Below are 24,362 nucleotides of genomic sequence, written 5' to 3'. Positions count from 1 at the left end.
CGACTAGCGGAAAAAATATTCTTTAGGTTGGAATTTCTGGCTATATCGATCCAAAGAAGGCCTAAATTCTCATTTAGAATATGGTATGGTGATCAAGCAAGTGGACGTGTGATTTCTCTACTCGGAGTTTACTACTCCCTTGTGTCATCACTCAGATACCAACTCATATGAGGCTTTTAATTTAGGCTAGATTCTCACAAGATATGTAAAATTAAGCACTCTAACCTTGGTCTCAGAAAAATACTGCCAAAATACAATCATGATGTCATGCAAGACATTTATGAAGAGATGCAATGACTATTGCCTACATATTAACCTAAGTTTCTAATAACTACTCTTAATTTTAATGCTAAATGAGAATTATAGACTATAATCATCACTGAAAAGGAAGCAATACCACTATCCCTAAGTGCACAGTATAAATAATTATTATATTTTGCTAAGCAAAACATTTTAATCCCACCTAAACTTATCTTAGACATTGTCCTCAATGTTATTATATATGCTCAAATGATAAAATAATAACATGGACAAGTAAAGATAAAGGAAAGAGGTTACCAATAGCTCCTTGAATGAAAAATAAAGCTCGAGTCACCTGTAGAAATTAGTACCTTACAAAATATATGAGTAACAATATATATAAGATACCAAATTACTACAACAACTAAAATACATCACGTATCTCATTCCATAGAGTTACACGTCTCCAAAAAGGCGGAGAAAAGGCACTAGAGTGGAATGCATGAGATATGTGCACATAAGACTCAACAAAAATAAAAACATGGGTTGCCTCCCACAAGCGCTACAGTTAACGTCTCTAGTAGACTAATGCGTTGCACACCCAATCCTTGGATTAGCGCTATGTCTAGCTAAAGTAGACTAGGGGCTGGAATGGAATACATGGAAACAATGCTGAAGCGACTCTAACAAAAGGGAATAAACAAAACCTAAAAAGAAACAAAAAACAATAAAACATAAATTACTGAAGTATAATAAGCATAGTCAATTAGTCATGATAAACATGACCAATAAGATCCACCTCTTCACATCCTGATCGGCCAAACCATCAAGGTATATGGTTTCAAACGTTGACCATTTACCTTAAGCACACGACTGTCTGTAGGATCCTCTATCTCAACAGCACCATGAGGAAAAACAATTTTAACAATGAAAATACCAGTACACCTAGAACGTAACTTATAAGGAAAAAGGCACAAACGAGAATTATATAGCAAGACTTTTTTATTAGGTTTAAAAGACTTGCGAAGAATAGATTTATCATGAAAAATCTTAGTCCGCTCTTTGTAAATCTTGGAATTCTCATATCCCTCATTCCTTAACTCATTCAACTGAAGTTTACATTGTGAACCTGCCCTACACATATCAAAGTTAAAAGTTTTAATGACCCAAAAAGCACGGCGTTCCAATTCTACAGGCAAATGACATGCATTCCCAAGAACAAGCCTATAAGGAGACATACCAATAGGAGTTTTATAAGCAGTTCTATAAGCCCAAATAGAATCATTAAGACGTTGAGACCAATCCTTACGGTCAGGTTATATAGTCTTTTCTAAAATCCGCTTAATTTTCCTATTAGATACTTCAACTTGGCCATTAGTTTGAGGATCGATGATAAGGGGTAGCAAGCTTAAGAGTAATAGAGTACTTTTTCATTAAAGATTCAAATGCTCGGTGTGTAAAATGAGTACCATTATCACTTATAATTGCATGAGGAGTACTAAATTAAAATGAGAAAATATATTATATTTCAAAAAGTTAACAACAATTTTATGATCATTCATTTTACATGGCATGCCTCAACCCACTTAGAAACATAATCTACGGTGACAAGGATATAAAGATAACCAAAGGAAGGAGGAAAAGGACCCATGAAGTCTATACCCCACGCATCAAAAAGCTCAACAACTAAAATAGGGGAAAAAGGCATCATGTTCCTATAGGAAATATTACCTGTACGTTGACATCTATCACAACTTAAACAAAACTCGTCTACATCCCTAAAGAGAGTATGCCAATAAAAACCACACTGCAAAACCTTTGTAGCCATATTTTTAGGACCAAAGTGACCACCACATGCATGGTCATGGCAAAAAGAGGGAATACTATGAAACTCACTCTTAGGAGCACATCTCCTAACAATCTGATTAGGGCAAGACTTAAACAAGTATGGATCATCCCAGAAAAAATTCATAACCTCAGCAAGAAACTTAGATTTATCTTGTTGTCTCCAATGAGATGGAAACTGTTTTGTTACAAGATAATTAACAATATCCGCATACCAAGGCGACTGGGATATAGCAAAAAGTTGCTCATCGGGGAAAGACTCATTCACAGGCAACATATCAGTAGAAGATTCTACTATCAGCCTAGATAAGTGATCAACTCCCACGTTCTCCATACCCTTCTTATCCCTAATCTCTATATCAAACTATTGTAACAAGAGTACCCAATGAATCAGACGCGCTTTAGCATCTTTCTTAGTAAGAAGATATTTCAAAGCCGAATGATTAGTAAACACGACAACCTTAGACACTATGAGATAAAACCTAAATTTGTCTAAACCAAACACAATAGCTAACAACTCTTTCTCAGTTGTAGTGTAGTTCATCTGTGCATCATTAAGAGTTCGACTAGCATAATAAATAACATAGGCAACTTATCAAACCGTTAACCTCCAACTGCATAATCAGACGCATCATACATTAACTCAATAGTCAGGTGGTTGTATGATAGGAGCGGTAGTCAATAATTGCTTAAGTTTCTCAAAAGAGTTCAAACAATCATCATCAAAGACAAAAGCGACCTCTTTACCAAGTAAATTGCATTGGGGACGAGAAATTTTACTAAAGTCCTTAATGAAACGCCTATAAAATCCAACATGACCTAAAACCGACCTAATATCTTTCACAGTCTTAGGTGGTGGAAGACTAGAAATGACATCAATCTTGGCCCTATCAACCTCAATGCCTTTACTAGAAACGATATGACCAAGAACAATACCCTGTTGAACCATAAAATTAAATGACACTTCCCCCAATTCAACATAAGATTCTTCTCCTTGCACCTAATTAACACTAATTCTAAATGGTGCAAACCCTCATCAAAAGAATCACCAAATATGGAGAAGTCATCCATAAACACCTCAAGAAATCTTTCTACCATATTAGAAAAAATACTAAGCATGCATCGCTAGAAGGTACCAGGTACATTACATAACCCAAAAGGCATATGATGGTAGGCAAAAGTTCCAAAAGGACAAGTAAAGGTAGTCTTTTCTTGATCCTTATGTGCAATGCATATTTGGTAATAACCGGAATAACCGTCAAGAAAACAATAGTACTTATGACCGACTAACCTCTCAAGCATCTGGTCAATAAACGGAAGAGGGAAATGATCTTTCCTAGTGGCCAAATTCAACTTATGATAGTCAATGCAAAAATGCCACCCGGTAGTCATACGGGTAGGAACTAACTCGTCATTCGCATTCATAACTACCGTAAGCCTAGACTTCTTAGGGACAACCTGAACAGGACTCACCCATTTACTATTGGAGATGGGATAAATGATACCTACATTAACAACTTGAGAACCTCGGCTCTTGAAGTAGACTAGTTTAGAGTATCGTCTCAAAGATTTTTGATGTGGTCCACCATAGATTGTTTAGAATTTAAATGTTGAGAGTTGAAGAAAGGAAGGTAGACTCTTAGTTTAGGACTAGTATTGGTTTCTAGTTATGAAGAACATTGAAAACTTAAGTTGTTTTGAAGATTGAAAGAACACAAACATAGAATTAAAGATTGAAACAAAGAACAACAAAAAGAAGATTGATTGATTGAATAACAAAGAAAATAACAAGATTTAAATGAAGAACAATAAAGTAAAATGACTTGAATGAAAAAGACTAGAAAAATAAATCATAAATGACACTAGATTAAGTCTAGGTGCATTCTCTCTCCCTAAGTTTTGGTTTATATACCCTTACTTTATGTTTTTTTTTTTACTAATTTGCCATTCTCTATTATATTTGAGACACCTTACCCTTCACTTTATGCTTTTGCTTTTTGCTTTTGCTTTTTCATTTCTTCTTGATCAAGATAGATTTTGGAGGATTCCATATTTAGTGCTAAGGACCTCCATCTCTGGTCTTCTGAGTTGAGGGCTTTGACTTTTAACTTTGACTTTTTTTAGCACTTTTTCATAGGCGCTTCTGGTCTTCATAATAAGTGCGATTAAGGCTCCTTTTGGTGCTAGGATGCAGCTTTTATGATAAGTGGGTCTGAATTTCTCCATAATCTGGAAAAGGCAATAAAAGCTATGAGTTGTATTTTTATTAAACGCAAGAAGGGCTGTAATGCAGTAATATAAAGGTAATAAAACACACATTTGGGAGCTGATCACCACCTCAAAATAGCATCTTGCTTGTCCTCAAGCAAGGATGATAGAAAAAACTAAGATCACAAATGAGTGATTTATTATAAGTTATACTAATCTCGTTTCGTAGAGTGCGATTGCATTGACCATATACAACAAAGTTTTAAACCACTAGGAATTCCCTAGTGGACTAGATTTAAGCTTTGTGAGAGTTTTCCAGTGAAGGTACTCACAAACTTCTTCTATTTAGTACAAAGGGTTTTGTTTCCTTATTTATTCTCAGAAGTCCATATATCTCATTAGCAGGGAATAAGGACAAACTCCTTTGAACTTAGAATAATATATGTACAGTAATTTTAATCATCTAAAGATAAATGTACAAAACATGAGCAATGAAATGCAAAAGCAGAGTTATTTTTTAGACTTTTGGAGAGCGTCCTTAAGGTGGGTTCTCACAAGGGTATGTTACAATCACAACTCTCTAATAGATTCTCTCAAGGTTCGTTCTCTTAAGTGCATTGGGCATGTTTATTCCTCGTATATACTCAAATGACGTCTAAAGAAATCGGGTCGATTGATCACGCTTGCCACTTACTATCACACCATCCTATTCCTAATTGAGCTAGATGTATTTTATTAGGAGTTACGGGGCTAGGGTGATGGTTTAGAATGAAAAAAGAAAGGAAAACAAAATCTGATAAGTTGAGAAACTGGATCTTCAAGATACTTGTAACCATAGAAGAACCTTGTTTTGTTTTTTTGCTTCCGAATTGTGATACATTCTTTTTGCCCTTTGGCTTTGTGACTCCATATAATTTTGAATTTTTGGGAGTTCTAACTTTGCTTTTCTTTTTTGCTTTTTCTTTCTTGATATAGTCTCCTTTTGATTTTGAACTTTTGGGAGATTCGATTTTTGACTCCTTTGATTTTTTTGGAGTTTTGGTTTTTTATGGGTCTTTCTTTTTTCCACTTTTCTTTTTCTTTTCGTAGCAACTAACTGATCTGTTTTTGTACAAGGTTTTCTCTTCTCTTTTTCTGATATCCATCTAGTTCTCAACTCGTCAGCTAGGAAAGTTTTTTATTGTGTGTTGTAACAGGTTATGAATTTTTGGTTAAGAATAAAAAGGTTTTTTAGAAAATGGTGAAGGCTCAAGGGGGGTAACTAGAGAAAAAACTATCTTTCTGGGTTTTTAACGTTTATTTGGCTCTATCGATCCAAAAATAGCCTAAATTCTCTCTTAGGATATGACGTGGTAATTAAGCAAGTAGACGTGTGGTCTTTCTATCCGGACATCCTTTGTGTCCACTATACCAAAACAGGACATCCCTAACAGTCAGAAACCGTTACTAAAAAGATTTGTAACTGTTTTTATGCGTCACAGTTTTGGCGTTGCTAATTCGTTATTAATATTCGTAACGGTTTATAACTGTTACATAATTATTTATTGTAACGGTTTCTAACCGTTACTAAAATATTTACTAACGGTTTTCTTTGCTCAATTGTATTACTCATTAGCAACGTTTTATAAAATTAGTAATGCTTTTTGGTTACTCTTTTTTAACATCAGTAACGGTTTTATAAAATTAGTAACGCTTTTTTGTGTTACTCTTTTTTAACATTAGTAACGGTTTTATAAAAATAGTAACGCTTTTTTGTGTTACTCTTTTCTAACATTAGTAACTGTTTTATAAAGTTAGTAACACTTTTTTGTGTTACTCTTTTCTAACATTAGTAACGCTTTTTTGTGTTACTTATTGCAAAGCTTAGTAACGGTGAAGAACCGTTCCAAAACTATTTCATATGTAAAAAAAAAAAAAAATTCCCTCAAAACCACCCCCCCCCTCCCTTTTTAGGAAACTACTTAACCTGCATAAAGATGCCCCCACTTATTGGGTATTTTACAATCGTCCATAATATAAACAAGAAATCTCACAAGTACATCCAATCACATAATCTTTTATTAAAATAACATCACCAAAATGTCTTTCATAAATAGGACTTGCCACGAATAAAATACACATTGTTTTCCAAATCAATGGGACTTGTCCTTAAACTCAAGCTCTCACATCATTTGTACAAAACTAGCACCTTCAGTAGTTGTAAGCATCAGGGGATGACTTTAGGATGGTATCATCAGAAAAGTCCCTTTCATCCTATACACCAATAGAAATAAATAAAAAGGAGTCGAGCAGTAGAAAACAAATATGTATATATAGATATATACTTATATCCTATTCTTAAGTAGTAGCTCCTTATACTCAAACTACGGAACGGAATTCAGAAAACCGAGTATGGTAGCATAATTCTTAAGTAGAAGTATGTTTTGTCCCTTCCAAGAGATCGGAAAGTTCAGTATTTATTTTCACTAGTCCAACAACCAAATGCACAAAAAATGTGGCAACAGGGTCTCATACTCCTAACAATATGAGCAATTCAAACTCCAATAAACTGTTCCACTTGAGCAGTCTTCAAAGATCCTACTTTTGACACAGTTTTGTGCCTTCCAGAAAAATATTTGACGCAAGGAGGTGTTCTCTCGTCTCATATACAACCCTACAGACTCTATTAATTCCATGGGAAGAGTAAGAGAACAGTTCTATTGATTATTACTAAAGAAGCTCATGGAGTCCAAAAAAAGCTATCACAGAACATTTAATTAAGTCAAGCATAGGCATACATAAATTTCCATATAAATTATTCTACTTAAAAAAAGTAAAAGAACAAGGTCAATGGAGACATACAGGAGAAATGTACTCTTCAGTTCCTACAAAAGAATTTGACTGTGTTATGGGCTCAGCTACAAATATAGGAGGTGGTTGATTTACAGATCTTCTTCGTTTTGCAGGAACCTGAGGCACCAAAACCTGTCACATCAAGATGAAATGTGTAGTAACATTAGGTACAAGACCATGCCATATTTAATGCAACAATGTTTAATGAGTAATTTCACCAAATGAAATGATAATTCTAGGATTTCTTTCATGAATAGTGACACAAGTCATAAAATGTACTATTGTGTTTTACACTCTTTTATAATCACAATAAAGGGTTTCATTAGTGCGGGTGTAAGATCAGTTCCCATATACTATTCGAAAGATAAATAAAAAACTATGTTACATGGACACACCATATTTTAGAAATAATCCGTGTCACTAATCCACATGTCCATGTCGGACACGACATGGACACATATTGTATGTGATATACCTAAATTTTCTTATATTTCGCCATGCCAGGCGCTTCGTATATGTGTCAGATACGGACACACGTATCTGTGTCAATGTAACTCATTAGATAAAAATCATGTTTGTTAGTATGTTTTACCATACGTACAAATGGAGCAAGATACAACAACTCACTGAACCCCTTTATAGTGCTTACATGTTACATTGAGGTGTCTTTAGATTCCCTCACTAAGCTATATGCTGAAGATTACTGACCACTACTAGTGTGTATCTACGGGTATGATCATATGGAATTCCGAAATTTTCACTTCCTCTTTTCTGGTCAAACTAAACGTGATCATTTACATGAGTTTCTTGTTTCACATTTCACATGAAATTGACTAAATAACACTTTTGGACAGAGTGTCTCATTATCATCTTCATGTGGGCTTTGTTTAAAAAGTAGGTATATCGTGCAGAAATATAAAAGTTTGTGTAGTGTAGGTTAAGTAGAAGAGTATGTAACATACTTGAGGATTGCAGGATGTCAAAAAGGATAGATCAAAATCAGCTAACACTATATGGCCATCCTGTTGGAGTAAAACATTTTCAGGCTTCAAGTCCCGATATATTATTCCTGTATTGTAGAGACATGAAGAAGAAAGAAGCAAGATTGAAGAATAATGTAAAAGACAAAACAAATGCAATTAGAATAGACAAAAAATCTTATCCATCTAATATTGTGAAATGGGAAGTATGTGAACAATCTTAGGAAACCCCCCCCCAACACACACACACACCAAAAAAAAAAGAATATCCAATGCTCAACAGTAATGCTTCTGAATAATTATCTTAAGGTCTTAATAAAAACCAGGCATTCGAAGGAAAAGTGCTTTGGAACATGATAAGAGCCCAAAACTGTAGTTTTAACCCCTTAATAATCATACTGTTAGACCAATTATGTGAATAATAAGTAAGAGTTAATACTGATTACGTGTTTTTATGCATTTCAGGCTTCAAAGTCCATTATGTGCAGAAATGTGCCACTTTAGCGAGATAAAGGAGCAAAAGTCAGCAGAACTTCCGAATGCCATATCTTTGGACTCAGACCTCGGAATTGGGCCTACCTTATGTCAAAACGACCGGCTCGGAAAGAGCTTTGCAATGGTTCAAGCCTTGACCCAATCAGAGGAGTAGAAGTGGACGAAAAGTCTGTGGAAGCCAACAGCAGCTGAAGAGGCCTTTTTGGACTGAAAGAATTGGGTTTTGGGCCTGATTCTCTGGCCCAAACCATGGCTCCAAGCCCATGCACGAATTTTGGATCTGGATGTATAAAAACAAAAGCTTAGCTCTTTGTTAATGGTAGCTAGTTAGACCTAAATTAAGATATAGAATTATAGATCTAGTTTTATTAATTAAATTAAGTTTTAGTTCCATTTAAATTCTTGTTTTAGATTAAATCTCTGAATCATTGTTCTTGATTGATTAGATAAATAAAGTAGTATTTTTATCAAGTTTGAATTTTGTCATTTCCAGTATAGATCTAATTTTAATTCTTGTTCCTATTTCATTCCAGCCATTAAGTTAGATTCATTATTGTTCAAATTAAGTAAATCTAAATTTCTTACATTATGTTTAGTTTAGATTCAATGGGAAATGTTAGAGTGATGATTCAAGGCTAAACCTCCATTAGAGGGGTTGATGAAGCCTTGATGAAAACTTAGTTGTTTAGTATAGAAACGTTTTAGCATCTATTCCACTCTAGAAGGTCGTGTTTAAGCCATGAGAATGGGTGGGTGAACCTCACATGCTAGTTAGTACTTGGTAGAAATGCCATGAACACTAGGGATTAGACTCGAATTCTTGCCGTGAAAACGTAAGAATCGAGATACCACAATCTGTACTAGGTCATTAAGTTGGATTCGAGGTGGATTCAATTCCCTCTAATTCCTTTATCTAGAGTCAAACAATAGTATTTCCGTAGCATTTGTAGTTAATTTCTAGTAATCATCTTAATTAAGTATCGTAGTATAATATTTAAGTTAAAGCTCTCATTGACTTAAGAGTTGACTAGTTAGACTTAGAAAACAATCCATGCTAGGGAACTAGGAGTGGAGCGAACCTTCAGACTCCATTTAGTGCAATTCGCATTGAGAGTAGAAGCTTTGATAATCAACACGTAAACACTAAGTTCTAGTTTACTATCGTTGTGAAGCCATAGTTCATTTCAGAGGTAAACTACTCATTTTTAGTTATCAAATGCGCATCGCCATCTTAGTTGCACTTTAGCATTGTTTTCATAATAGAATTAGTAATTTTTAAGTCCCATTTCACCCACCCACCCTTGTTTGATTCATCTTTGTGGTTGCCGTTTCAGTTTTGGAAAAATTCGCGAAAAAAATACCGAATCGAAGCGCCACAGCAAAGAGAGCGACCAGCGCTATGTTACTGGAATTTGATCAATACATCGAAGCGCCAAAAAGAGAGCGACCAGCTAAGTTCTTGGACTTTCGAATTTACATAGAAGCCTTTAGCTTTTATTTGAAATTTCCGGATTTCCACAGTTGGATTCGAACTTCGAGTTGTCAAGTTTTTCAGTGTTCTATTCTCTTATATACACTGAACACGCGTACACAAGACGCTATTCATAAGCGAAGCAAGGGCCTTAATCAGGTATTCCTTTCTTCCACACCTCGCATCTCCTGTTAGAGGTTTATACTAGTACATCAGAATTGTTTGGAGTGTTGCATGTTTAGTTAAGCTCGACTTAGTCTTGCATGAGATTAAGGTCTGGCCGAACAAAAACACCTAACGTAAATACACACCAACATCAACAAACAAGTCTATCTAGTATACCACACACTACACCTCTAGCTACTATTCCACACACACCACCGATATAATGGGGAAGAAAAGAGACTCCCTCTCGGACTTCTACAAAGCCTTGGCGATAGCCCCAAATCTTGCATCGTTCTAGTAGACCGGTGGGGGATTTTGAATCCCCCAAACATATTTAATTTGTTACCCGTTTTTCATGGGTTAGACCATGAAAAACCTTATCGGCTATAATCGTAGGATTGAACAAGTCCTCATAACATTCCACCATCCTACGGTTGGTGCGAATGCATTAAATTAAGGGTATTCCCTTTCACATTAGCCGATAAAGGCGGTGTCTTGGTTAACGCCCAAAGCGCTAATTTCGTGGACTCGTGGGCTAAACTTGTTCAATTTGTTTATGGAACATTTTACCCACCCCTAAAGACGGATGAAATGCTTTCCAAGATTCATTTTTTCGGCATTTAACCCTCATGAATCATTTTCTGAGGCATGGAATCGTTTCACCGATCTCCTTATAGAGTGTCCACACCATAACCTAGCAAAAGACACGTTAGTTCGTGCCTTTTTCAAAGGACTTCAACATCACCATAAAGAAGTCCTTGACATAATGAATGGGGGTAGTTTCCTAAGTAAAGGAGCCTCGGAGGCTTACAAATTTTTAGAAGACCAAACTAAACGGAATAATAATTGGGGGGGGAGTGATGATATCCCCCGCTCCGCTAGTTCTTCTTCAACAGTCAAGGCCGCCGGTATGTTTGAGAATAAAACCGATCCAGAACTTAAAAATTTACTCGAATCTCTAACTAAAAAAGTAGAGGCTATTTCTGTTCAACAAAAGCCTATCCCCGTCATGAATGTAAACTCCAACCCATGTAATTTCTGTTTGAGTCCAGAGCACCCTGACAATTATTGTCCTCTAGCTTATGAACAACAACCACCAGAGCAAGATAATGTTTACTCTATTAATAACTATCCTATTCCTAACGCCCCTTGGAGACAACATCCCAACTTCGGTTGGAGAAATAATCAACAAGTAACGCCTCGTGGTACAATAATCAAAGCGTTAGGCAAGCAAACAATTATAACCAAGGTCCACCTAGACAAGGACAAGGTCAAGGGAATTATAATAATTATAACAACCAAAGCTTAACCACGACAAGGTCAAGCACAAGGTCAGAATAATTATAATAATTATAATACCAATAGAGGTATCGTTAGGTTAATAATACTAACTATCACAACCCACCCATAAATAATCAACGAGAGATAGTTCGGTCGCACCACCCGTGACTACTACACCTACACAACCGGATCGTGATCGGCCTTTATACAAGTTACCCAACAACTTTTCCAAACAATGACTCAATCAAACCAACAGATCTTACAATCCATAAATCGGGGCATACAACAGTTAGCCCAAGAGAAAGCTCCAACCAAAAGGCGTGTTTCCGGTCAAGCGATACCAAACCCTAAAACAGCAAACCACGACCTTTGAGGTAAACGGTAATTCTAGAAACGGAAACTACAATCGTAGGTGACCTAAATGCCATCACCACTCTCCGCGCGGAAGAGTGGTTGATAACAAAGTAACTACGCCTATAGTTACCCCATCATTACTCCCTACACCGGATATCGAACTAGATACGCAATAGAACCGAGGAGCCTACCACGGTAGAGGTACCGGTTAAATCACAACCAAAGAAACCGAAGCTAAGGTTACACGACCAAGTAGAGCCATATGCGAAATATAGAAGCGAAACCACCGTTGCCTCAAAAATTAGCCATGCTAACTAGGGATACAAACTTTGAGGAAATTAGGAACGCGTTTTCAAGAATCTAACGATAATCCTCCCTTTTTCGAAGCTATTAAAAGCTTCCTAACCACGCTAAGTTTCTTAAAGAGTTGTGCACTACTAGGCGTAAGACGAACATACCCAAAGACGCCTTTTTAACTGAACAGTTCCCAACTTTATCCGAAAATAATGGAATTGTTAAGTACAAGGACCCTGGTCGTCCTACTGTCAAATGCACCTTAGGAGATTCCTACACGACGACCGCTTTTTATTAGACCTGGGGGCGAGTGTTAACTTACTCCCGTATTACTTGTATAAACAAATAGGTTACAGGAAATGCAACCTACAAAAATAACGCGTTGCAAATTAGCGGACAAAAGTCAATTAAGTATCCTAAAGGTGTAGTGGAAAACGTGCTTGTTAAGGTTCAGATTTCTACTATCCTTGCTGATTTTGTTATCCTCGATACAGAAGTCGCTAATGACTCTGTACCGATCATCTTAGGACGCCCCTTCTTGGCAACTGCCAATGCGCTTATAAATTGTCGCGATGGAAAGATGTCCTTATCTTTTGGCCATCTTTTCGGCCGAGGTAAATGTTTTTAAAATGATGAAACAGTTACCAGATTCGTCTATAGATGGGGAGGTTAGCATGATCGAGAGTTTAGCTCAAGATTATTTTAACAACACGTTTCCTGAAAACAATATGTACAAATTCCTTTCTTTTGGAACTTCTGATTTTGTGAATGACTCCTACTTAGAGGAGGTCAACACCATCCTGGAGTCCACACCAATTGTAGACCCGTCGGTTGCTCCATATACTGATTACGAAGACTTGCTACCTAAGCAAGTCTTCATTACGCAAGATAAGGACACTTATGAAACATCAACGGACATTCCGTCCACACCAGTGCTTAAACCTCTTCCCCCGGAGTTAAAATATATTCAACTTGATCCGGATGGTAGTCACCCGATAATTATATCTTCTCTGTTAACTAAGGATGAAGAGACATGTTTAATAAGGGTGATTAGGGAACATCGGTCTGCGATTGGTTGGTCCTTAGCTGACATTAAGGGCATTGACCCTAATGTCTGCACTCATCGTATCCATTTGGAGGATAACGCGAAGACTTCTCGCGAACCTCAATAAACGCTTGAACCCGCCATGAAAGAGGTGGTTAGGGAAGAAGTCTTTGCGATTACTTTCGATCGCGGGTATTATATACCCAATCTCCGATAGCGAATGGGTAAGTCCCATTCATGTAGTTCCTAAGAAATCAGGAATTACCATGGTGCGTAGCGGGAAGGGTGACTATGTTGTCACTCAAGGTCCTATGAAATGGAGAATCTGTATTGATTCATGACGTTTAAATGCTATGACACGAAAGGATCACTTTCCTTACCATTTATAGATCGGATGCTAGAACGCGTCTAGCTGGTCATGCCTTTTATTGTTTCTGGATGGCTACTCTGGCTATTTTCAGATTATTATTGATATTGATGACCAAGAAAAGACAACCTTCACATGTCCCTTCGAACATATGCCTATAAGCGAATGCCTTTTGGCCTTTGTAATGCTCCCCGTACCTTCCGGTGATTGTGTATGCTTCATATATTTAGTGACATGGTAGAGCTTTATGGAAGTTTTCATGGATGATTTTTCTATCTATGGAGACTCCTTCATGATCGTTTGTCTAACTTTGTCTAAGGTTTTGACACGGTGTGAAGAAAAGAGCCTCGTTTTAAATTGGGAAAAGTGTCATTTCATGGTAAAAAGGGCATAGTACTAGGTCATATTGTATCTAGTGATGGCATCGAAGTAGATAAAGCCAAACTAGATAAGATAGCGACCTACCTAAACCACGGATTTGTCCGTGAGATTAGAGCCTTTCTAGGCCATGCGAGGGTTTTATAGCGGTTCATTAAAGATTTTTTGAAAATAGCTAGGCCTTTAACTAACCTGCTTTTTGAAGGATGCAATCTTTGATTTTAATTTTTAGAAAACAGGCTTTTGAAACCTTAAAAGCCGCTCTAACCACTCGCACATATTATACAGCCTCCCGATTGGTCTAAACCTTTTGAACTCATGTGTGATGCTAGTGACTATGCGGTTGGTGCCGTCTTGGGGCCGAGAAAATAGATAATAAGTCCACGGTTATTTATTATGCTAGTAAAACATTAAACGGCGACAACGGAATTATACAACTACTGAAAAAGAATTCTTAGCTGTCATTTATGCTTTAGATAAGTTTCGGTCCTTATTTGGTTGGTTCTAAAACTTTAGTTTACACGGACCATCATGACCCTTAGGTACCTTCTTGCAAAGAAGGATGCTAAGAGAGATTAATCCGATGGATTCTTCTCCGCAAGAATTCACATTAGAAATAAAGGACAAAAAGAGGGGTCGAAAACGTAGTTGCCGACCACTTATCTAGACTTACAAATGGCGATAGTAGTGATTCCCGAGTCCATACCGGACTCTTTTCCGATGAGCATCCAGATGCTATTTTTTCATCACCATGGTATGCGGACATCGTAAATTATTTAGCGGCTGATGTTATGCCTTATAATTGGTCAAGAAATGAACGTAAGAAGTTCTTGGCCGAGTCAAGTTATACTCTTTGGGATGAGCCCTACCTTTTTAAGTATTGTGCGGATCGATTATTCGTCGTTGCATTCCCGGTGGGAATATAATGAAGTTCTATCGTTCGCCATGACAAAGAGTGTGGTGGCCACTTTAGTGGAATGAAAACAGCCGCTAAAGTTCTTCAATGTGGATTTTATTGGCCTACCCTTTTTAAGGATGCCCAAGTGCATTGCAAGGCGTGTATTAGAGTTGCCAACAACTTGGGCTTAATCACGGCGTAATATGATGCCATTAAATCCAATCTTAATAGTAGAAATTTTTGATGTTTGGGGTATTGATTTCATGGGCCCTTTCCCTATTTCCCACGGTTATATTTATATTCTAGTTGCCGTGGACTATGTGTCTAAATGGATAGAGGCCCTAGCTTGCCGTAGCAATGACCATAAGACCGTTGTATTTTTTATTAAAGAATATATTTTCTGTCGGTTTGGCATTCCTAAAGCCATCATTAGTGATGGTGGAACACATTTTTGCAACAGAGTTGTTGCATCCCTAGTTAAAAAGTACGGAGTTACACACAAAATAGCAACTCCTTATCATCCACAAACTAGCGGACAAGTAGAAGTTTCTAATAGGGAAATCAAAAGATTTTAGAAACAACAAGAAACCCCCGATAGGAAAGATCGGTCGGTTGGCGTCTATCGGATGCCTTATGGGCATATAGAACTGCTTTCAAAACTCCTATAGGTATGTCTCCCTTTAGACTTGTATTTGGGAAACCATGTCATTTGCCCGTTGAATTAGAGCACCGTGCTCGTGGGCTATAAAAGCCTTAACTTCAATATTGATGAGGCGGCATCAAACGCAAGTTACAATTAAATGAGCTTGAAGAAACCGTGGCGATTCTTACGATCTCGCCAAGGATTATAAAGCCAACATGAAGCGTGTTCATGATAAGCATATCTTGGCGTAAAGAGTTTGTGGTCGGACAAAAGGTTTTGCTTTACAACTCCCCGCCTACATATTTTCCCAGGGAAACTAAAACCCGTTGGTCTGGTCCTTTTCTGGTTATGAAGTCACCCCTTACGGGGCAATTACCTTGGTAAATCCCAAGGACAACAGTACCTTTCAAGTTAATGGTCAACGGTTAAAACATTTTCACCGAACTTTTGTCCCCCTGATGTGGAGGAAGTCCTTTTACAGGACCCTGTCTATGAGGACTGACCTTGTCATTTGGTGTACTTACTTTCATTTCCATATACTGATAAGTACACCATTCAGGTAACCGGGCCCTCCCTATGGAGTGTGTGGCTGTAAGTACCGGATCCTAAGTCCACAGTTCACATAATTCACGTTTTCCACTTTCGCGATGTTTTTCGATTTTTTGAGTCATGTTCCTCTATGGAGTGAATTATGTATTTATTGTTTTTCGTGTTTCTCATAATAAACAAATAAAATAAATTAAAATTCTAAAAATCATAGACATAGCAATCCAACAAGTCTTGGGAATCGACTTTAAAGCGACCCGCGTTGTAAACAAATTTTGTATTTAAAAAATTTTTGGGGGGTGGAAATCAGTCTTTCCATCCGGATTGTTCGAACTTTCTAGTTGTGTTGTTTAGGTCCATTAGTATAGTTCATTGGGGTTGACGTCATCTAATTTAGTGTTCATTAGTTCGCGATAACTTACGCCATGCACGCACTACGAGGTGTTTTCCACTATCTTATTAGTCACCCCGGTCGGAATAGAGTAGTTTATGGATCATTGGATTGGAAATTCTCTCCTGATCATTTCCATATCTCATTCGAAAAGAATCGGACCGATAACGGCGGAAATCTAGTTTGAAATTGCGCTTAAAAATCCATTTTAAAGTCGAAAAATACGAATTGGGCTTGGGCCAACTCATACACCAACACAGCTACCTTTCCAAAACAAATCGCGACCTTCATCTTCTCCAGCCGCTTGACACAAATTAAAATCCAAACCCTATCAACCAAAAAAAAAAAAAATATAATAAAAATAGAATACATCACAATAAGAAGACCACCCCCCATTGTGAAACACCAATCTTCCACACAATCCAACCCGTTTCCACCAAGAAACCAACCACCAATTCAAGTTTTGAACCCGCCGAACCTACCATAACCACCATTGTTGGTTTGGTTAGTTTTCATCAAACTCGAATCCACCACCATCTACAAACCCCAAATCAGTTCAAACTTCAATGGCGCTTACGACGAGAATTTACGCGGAAAACGCGTTTTCGCCCGCGATTCAAGCACCATTTTATGACGCGGAGATGTTTAAGAGAAATTGGAACGGACTGTGGTATTCGACAGAGGATTTCTATCACTATGATTTGGTAGAACAGTTTTATAAGAAACGAGAAGTGGAGGGAAATAGGATTTTCATTAGGATAGCAGGAACGCGGAGGGAAGTTACGAGACAGTTGTTGGTTGAGCTATTAGGAATCACGCCAGAACCAACCTAGATACGACCATTCGGGAACCCCAAGATACTGCGGTTCTGTTTTGATGAAAGATACGGTCATAGAGGGTGAATACAATACGATATCTCATTCGTTAAGCCGAATGACCGACCTCGAGAACCAATCAACCGGGTCAGAGCTCGGTGGATTGGTAAGAACGCCCCGGGAAAGACAAAGTCGGCGACATCGGACTTCGATTTCGCGTTCGCGTTCTCGAATTTGCAAACGAAAAGAGTATAATTTCTGCATCCTTGATTTAATTTTGAATGTGATTAGAGGAGTGGGAAAGAGCACGGCCTCTTCCCGTATTGATCACTAAGATTATGCTCTCATTTAGAGCCGCCGCTAGATCTGCTCCTATTAAGATCAAATTGCCTTCTAATGCAAGTATTTATAAGGAATGCATCCAAAAGACTTGGCCGTTGTCCGCAGAGAAGGAAGTTGAGTCGGATAATGTAAGGGGAAGATATGACATGGTTGGTTGAGGATAATTTTGATAGTCATACTTCTAATTTAGAACGAATGATAATGCCGCAAAACCGGTTTTGCGATCGCGTTATCGTGATCTGTGAAGATATTAGACATAGACAAATTGTACTTGAAATAAGCAAACGAACCTTCGCACGAGAGTTGAAATGCTCGAAAGGGTCGAGGAAGATATCTTGTCCGACTTGGAGGTTATCCACAAGAATCACCAAGCCCAAGATCGATCTACTCAAGACTGAGATGGAAAAGCAGCGCTTGTTCGGGATAGAGATGCTACGACGCATGCCACTCGTGGATGAGAGTCCGTCTCACCGAAGTCCGAGAGGCATGAGCGTCGTCGCCAAGAGGCGGGGATGGCTCAAGCCATTCGTCACCACAGAGCGATCTCCATCTCGGGGACCATCTTCTTCACGCCCTAGGTGTTCACCATCAGTTGTGTCCTGTTATTTTATCGTTTTTATTGTTTAGTTAGTGGAATTTTATTTCAGTAGTTAGATTTAAATATTAAGTTGTTTGTTTTAGATTGCTTGGATTTCATATTATTTTAATATAATTTATTTTGATCATCTTTCGTAAAGGTTGTCTTGGAGTAAAAGTTGAAAAAATAGTGGTAGCATGATATGTAGGAGAGTTTAGATACCAGGGTTGTTAGGAAATCAAAACTATGGTTAGTTTCCGGTTTCGGGTTTGGCAGTTTTCTATTTCCGGAAATTGCCTTAAAACAATTTGGCAATTTGCCGATTCGTTTTGGAAACCCGTAACCTATTTAAACTTCCATCATACTACACTCACAACCCACACTACACACCACAATCATCTTTCACTTTTCACTCCAACCTTTTTTTTGTTTTTCTTAGAAACTCACTTTCGCACCTCTCTGATACGCTACGCTTCAAGCAGAGCTGACTTCGCCTATTGTAAATCAGAATCGAAAAATCCCTAGAAGCGCCCGCTTCAAGTAAGAGCGACCAGCGCCAAACACCGGAAATCGAAAAAATCAGCGCCCGCCAAGTAAGCGCGACCCGCTTAAAACATCGTAATTTCAAAAACCAAAGAGCGACTTCGCTCTATCTACAGCGCCAGCGCCTCTCCAATAATCACGAAATTTTCGATTTTCGAGGTTCTTCCGGTTTTGCAGCTATTCTACAAGTAGTGTTGAGATGACACCACCTATAGTGATTCCTGAACAGTCTTTTGAAGACTTGATGGGAACCTATACCTATGGAGCATCGTTCAGCTTTGGCCCGGATCGTGCAATTAGGATGGCGGCATCTTCCGGTGAGTGATGATGATTCTTTTCACCTAAGCTAACTGAATTCTTCTATAATAATATTTTTTTTTTGTACCCAAGAAGGAGAACAAAAATTTTCCCTTACTATTGATGGAATGCGACTATGGAATTCAATAAACACTTGATAGCTTTGGTTTCGGATTGCCATTACCCCGACCCTATGCACGTGGGGATATATATGACGATAACTCATACCTATATGAATATGCCTATTTCCATGAGTATTATGGGGAGGGTATTTCAGATCATGGACCAAGACCAATATAACATCGCATACGAAAGTAGCCTATCGAATGTAGGCACAACCATGTTGTTCATCATGATGAACATTCTAGGGAACGGCGGTTTATACAATAATAATACCGGTGACGCGTTTTCCTTGCTTTTAGCCGAGGGACGTCGTAGGTATGACATTCCCCGAAGTTTTAGTTGCTACTCTGGGCGAGCCCATACCTTGAGGCATAAGTACCTTCTTATGCCTGTCTTGGTTTGCCACATTATGCGCTTGCCTACCCAGATTACGTAGATACGCATTACCAGATTGGGAAAGGGTCGAAATCATGAGACCCACCAATCGTGGTGGTAAGATCATTCGAGCCATGACTTGGCGGGATGATGGCAGGTGCAACCACATTTGGTCGCCCTTACACCCCATCGGACCAAATAACACTAGAGAGGTTAGCACTAGTTGATGATACACGGCGTAAGGTGTGGCAAGTTGTTATGGCATGGCGGGGATGAAAAAAGAACCTCATATAGAAGAGGAGGATGACGAAAGTAGATCTTTGGGGTGCAGGTAAGTTTTAGTTAAGTTAGTGTCTGCTTATGTCCCAAGCAATTTAATTCTGTTAACCCCATAATGGGTGGAACTCTTATAGAGTTGCGTCAGTATTTTTATTACTATATTTGTATGTTTTAACTTTGTTTTGCAGATGTTCCTGAATTTCACGCGTTTCAATGGTATTTTTCCTACCCTCTTTATTTAAATGCTTTGAGGACAAAGCATGCTTCTTGTTTGGGGGGCATAGAAACACGTATAATTAAGACATCTGTTAGGATATAGATAGGTATAATATGCACTTGTTTTCTAGTTAAAATTTCAAAAATTCAAAAATATAAATAAAAAAAAAAAAAAAAAAAAGTATGCTATACACTTAGGAATATTGGTATTGTTTTCTTTCTCTATGCTCTTAACAATCTAGAAGTCTCACGTAGCTTTTGCATCAGAATAATAGTTAGCAACTTAGGTTAATATGTAGGTAATAATCTTTGCATCTATCTATAAATATATTACATGAGTATCTATGATTGTTTGGCAGTAAGTTTCTGAAATCTAGGCTAGAGTACTTATTCTACAAATCCTGTGAGAATATAGCCTAAAGCCTTATATGAGCGAAACATTTGAGAAATGACACAAAGGAGAAGTAAAATCCGGATAGAGAAATCACACGTCCACTTGCTTGATCACTATGCCATATCCTAAGCGAGAATTTAGGCCCTCTTTGGATCGATATAGCCAGAAATTCAAACCTATGAATTATTGTCCGCTAGTCGCCCCTCTGAGCCTTTCTTTAGCCTTCCATAAACCACAATTCCTTTACCCTATTACAAAAACAAAACAAAATAAAAAAAAATAATAATAATAAATCAACCTACCCAATCTAGAATAAGTCTGAGAATAGAATGAGTGAAGAAAGAAGAAGAGAAAAACATGTGTAAACAAAAGTTAGTTAATTGCTTCAGAAAATAAAGAAAAGAAGTTTCCATCCAAAAAAAAAAAAAAAAAAAAAAAAAAAAAAAAAAAAAAAAAAAAAAAAAAAAAAAACTCAAAAAAAAAAAAATAGAATAAAAGGAGTCAAAAGCCAAAGAAAAAAAAAAAAAAAAAATATGGCTAAGGATGGAAACAAAGTGTAGAAGCAAAAGTAAATAACAAGGTTTTCTCTAGTTACATAATATGAAGACTCTATTATCTCAGACTTGTCCTTTTTGAATATCCATTTCCTTCCTTCTTAAACCATCTCCTAATCCCATGAACACCTAATAAAGACCTCTAGCTCAGTTAGGAATAGGTTAGTGGGATAGTAAGTGGCAGATGTGTTTGATCGACCCCCGCTTCCTTGTTGTCATTGAGATTGTAAGGTAAAAAGTGCCCCTTGCTGACACCGGAGTAGCTTAAACTTGAGTGGAAAAATCGAGTGGTTTTGTCTTGACATTTATGTGAGGACCTACTTAAGGGCGCTTATTCGAAGTTTTAAACGGACCGCTATTACATTTCATAGTATTACTCATTGTTATATGTTTATTTTAGATGATTGATTATTATGCATATATTAGCTTAGGGTTACATTTGGGTTATCCTTATGTATTTGCTAGTGAGACGTATAGATAGTTGAGACATGAATGAGAAAACAATAGTTTTATTTCTTAGTCGTTGTAGTATAGATGAAGTTTGTGAGTACCTTCAACTGGAAAACTCTCACGAGGCTATAACTCGTCCACTAGGGAATTCCTAGTGGTTTAAGGCCTTGTTGCATATGGTCAATGCAATCGCACTCAATAAACGAGTAGTTAGAACTCCATTTTTGGTCACTTATTCTAATTTCTCATCTTTTCTTGAGGACAAGCAAAATCTTTGTTTGGGGGTGGTTTGATAAGAGCCCAAAACTGTAGTTTTAACCCCTTAATAATCATCTTGTTAGACCAATTATGTGAATAATAAGTAAGAGTTAATAATCGATTACGTGTTTTATGCATTTTGGGCTTCAAAGTCCATTATGTGAGAAATGTGCCACTTTAGCGAGATAAAGGAGCAAAAGTCGTGAGAACTTCGAATGCCATATCTTTGGACTCAGACCTCGAATTGGGCCTACCTTATGTCAAAACGACCGGCTCGGAAAGAGCTTTGTAATGGTCTAAGCCTTGACCCAATCAGAGGAGCAGAAGTGGACGAAAAGTCTGTGGAAGCCAACTGCAGCTGAAGAGGCCTTTTGGATCGAAGAATTGGGTTTTGGGCGATTCTCTCGCCCAAACCATGGCTCCAAGCCCATGCACGAATTTTGGATCTGGATGTATAAAAACAAAAGCTTAGCTCTTTGTTAATGGTAGCTAGTTAGACCTAAATTAAGATATAGAATTATAGATCTAGTTTTATTAATTAAATTAAGTTTTAGTTCCATTTAAATTCTTGTTTTAGATTAAATCTCTGAATCATTGTTCTTGATTGATTAGATAAATAAAGTAGTATTTTTATCAAGTTTGAATTTTATCATTTCCAGTATAGATCTAATTTCAATTCTTGTTCCTATTTCATTCCAGCCATTAAGTTAGATTCATTATTGTTCAAATTAAGTAAATCTAAATTTCTTACATTATGTTTAGTTTAGATTCAATGGGAAATGTTAGAGTGATGATTCAAGGCTAAACCTCCATTAGAGGGGTTAATGAAGCCTTGATGAAAACTTAGTTGTTTAGTATAGAAACGTTTTAGCATCTATTCCACTCTAGAAGGTCGTGTTTAAGCCATGAGAATGGGTGCTTGACCTCACATGCTAGTTAGTACTTGGTAGAAATGCCATGAACACTAGGGATTAGACTCGGAATTCTTGCCGTGAAAACGTAAGAATCGAGATACCACAATCTGTACTAGGTCATTAAGTTGGATTCGAGGTGGATTCAATTCCCCTCTAATTCCTTTATCTAGAGTCAAACTATAGTATTTCCGTAGCATTTGTAGTTAATTTCTAGTAATCATCTTAATTAAGTATCGTAGTATAATATTTCGTAAAGCTCTCATTGACTTAAGAGCGACTAGTTAGACTTAGAAAACAATCCATGCTAGGGAACTAGGAGTGGAACGAACTTCGTACTCCATTTAGTGCAATTCGCATTGAGAGTAGAAGCTTTGATAATCAACACGTAAACACTAAGTTCTAGTTTACTATCGTTGTGAAGCCATAGTTCATTTCGTAGGTAAACTACTCATTTTTTAGTTATCAGAACACAAACATGAGATAACAATACTCAATGAATGGGAATTATTGAATCTATATAACCGAACAACTTGAGGTGAGTAGCAAAAAATTTACTTCAGATAAACCATTAGTTAAATTTCTTGCATAAAGGAGGATCTCAAATAGGCCTAATGACATGATAAGCCATTCACACGATGCTTGAATCATACTTTAATAGTTTAATGCACAAGCTAGACCCAGAAGATGCAGTTTATATCAAGCTTTCGAGGAAAGCACACAAAGTAGGAAGAATAAATAAATAAACCTCTTAACACAACAAGTATGCAGAAAAGAACCACCTATACATACACTTTGCAATTGTAACAACTTTGTCATAATCAGGAAAAACATTTATCCCATGAAACAACACGTCTATCTTATAAATTTACCTAAACAATGAAGGTATTCCAATCTAATTAAGACTTCTGCAGCATAGAATCTGGCAAAGTTACACAATGATCAATGATGAAGTCAGTACACTATTTGAAGAAATATGTGTAAGAATGTACTTTATTTATAATGTCTTTGATAATGAACGAAAATAACACAGATCACTTTCATGTTACTTAGGATGGTGCTCTCACCACATGATTGCTTCTTCTATACTATTTTAGCATAAAACTAAAATAAGACGGCCATAAATATAGGTGAACTAGTAATCGTGAGAAAATAAATCTAGATCCAAGTTCACAAAGAAACAAATTCCTTGAGATGAATATATTTTCTCGGAATAAAGACAGCCTTAGACTAGATACTATATATTCAAGTTTTCAGGACATATTACTGAACGAAGTTATCTTATATCAATTCCAGTGAACAGATCATGCTTTGTGTGAACTTGCGCATTCTCCTAATCCAACCTAAAAAAAGGCAAGTTTGGAACCATTCATGCACCTATTACATTTAAAATGTAAAATCTGCTTTTTCAAAGCATTCACAACTAACTAAATCTATGGCCAAAGACCATCATTTGTGGGCATACCTCCAAAATGAATGTTTCTTGGCATTCATAGAGATGAGGAAAAATCAATTGAAGATTAAAGGTACCTCGCAGATTCCTCTTTGAAAATCTTCATAGGTTGCTTGTCGCAACGCATAAAGAGCTCCCCCAACAGATGTAAGTCTGTTATCAAACAAACATCGTGTAGCCAAGAGAGAAAATAGAAAAATTAGAAATTGTATTAATGGATACAATCATAATGGGTATAATTAAGACTTTAGAGGATTACATCAACACCTAAAAACTAGTCGTGGCTAAGTTACCAGGACCATGAAAACCACCCTATCCTGCTCACAGGCTGATAAACCCAAG

At 37.2% G+C, this 24,362-nt stretch overlaps 1 protein-coding gene across 1 annotated transcript; it reads right to left on the bottom strand.

Annotated features, from left to right (window-relative positions):
• Positions 1 to 7,100: 7,100 nt before the first annotated feature.
• Positions 7,101 to 24,132, bottom strand: LOC147515144 (phototropin-2-like). Its single transcript, XM_086594449.1, has 4 exons — positions 24,098 to 24,132; positions 23,440 to 23,489; positions 8,088 to 8,194; positions 7,101 to 7,257 (listed from the first exon to the last, which is right to left on the bottom strand). Exons 1-4 carry the CDS (start codon positions 24,124 to 24,126, stop codon positions 7,120 to 7,122), a joined length of 324 nt encoding a protein of 107 aa, XP_086450575.1. The 5' UTR covers positions 24,127 to 24,132; the 3' UTR covers positions 7,101 to 7,119.
• Between the last annotated feature and the right edge of the window lie 230 nt (positions 24,133 to 24,362).

This window comes from Coptis chinensis, chromosome 2 (genome assembly GCF_015680905.1).
Source record: "Coptis chinensis isolate HL-2020 chromosome 2, ASM1568090v1, whole genome shotgun sequence".
Classification (NCBI taxonomy): domain Eukaryota; kingdom Viridiplantae; phylum Streptophyta; class Magnoliopsida; order Ranunculales; family Ranunculaceae; genus Coptis; species Coptis chinensis.
Note: the sequence above shows the minus strand (reverse complement) of the source record. Positions and strands in the feature narration are given on the sequence as shown.

Coding starts and splice junctions, on each gene's coding strand:
- LOC147515144 (XM_086594449.1), bottom strand. CDS start 24,126: ATGAAGATTTTCAAAGAGGAATCTGCGAG. Junction 23,490..24,097: donor TTCAAAGAGGAATCTGCGAG/GTACCTTTAATC, acceptor TAACTTTGCCAG/ATTCTATGCTGCAGAAGTCT. Junction 7,258..8,087: donor TGACATCCTGCAATCCTCAA/GTATGTTACATA, acceptor TTGATGTGACAG/GTTTTGGTGCCTCAGGTTCC.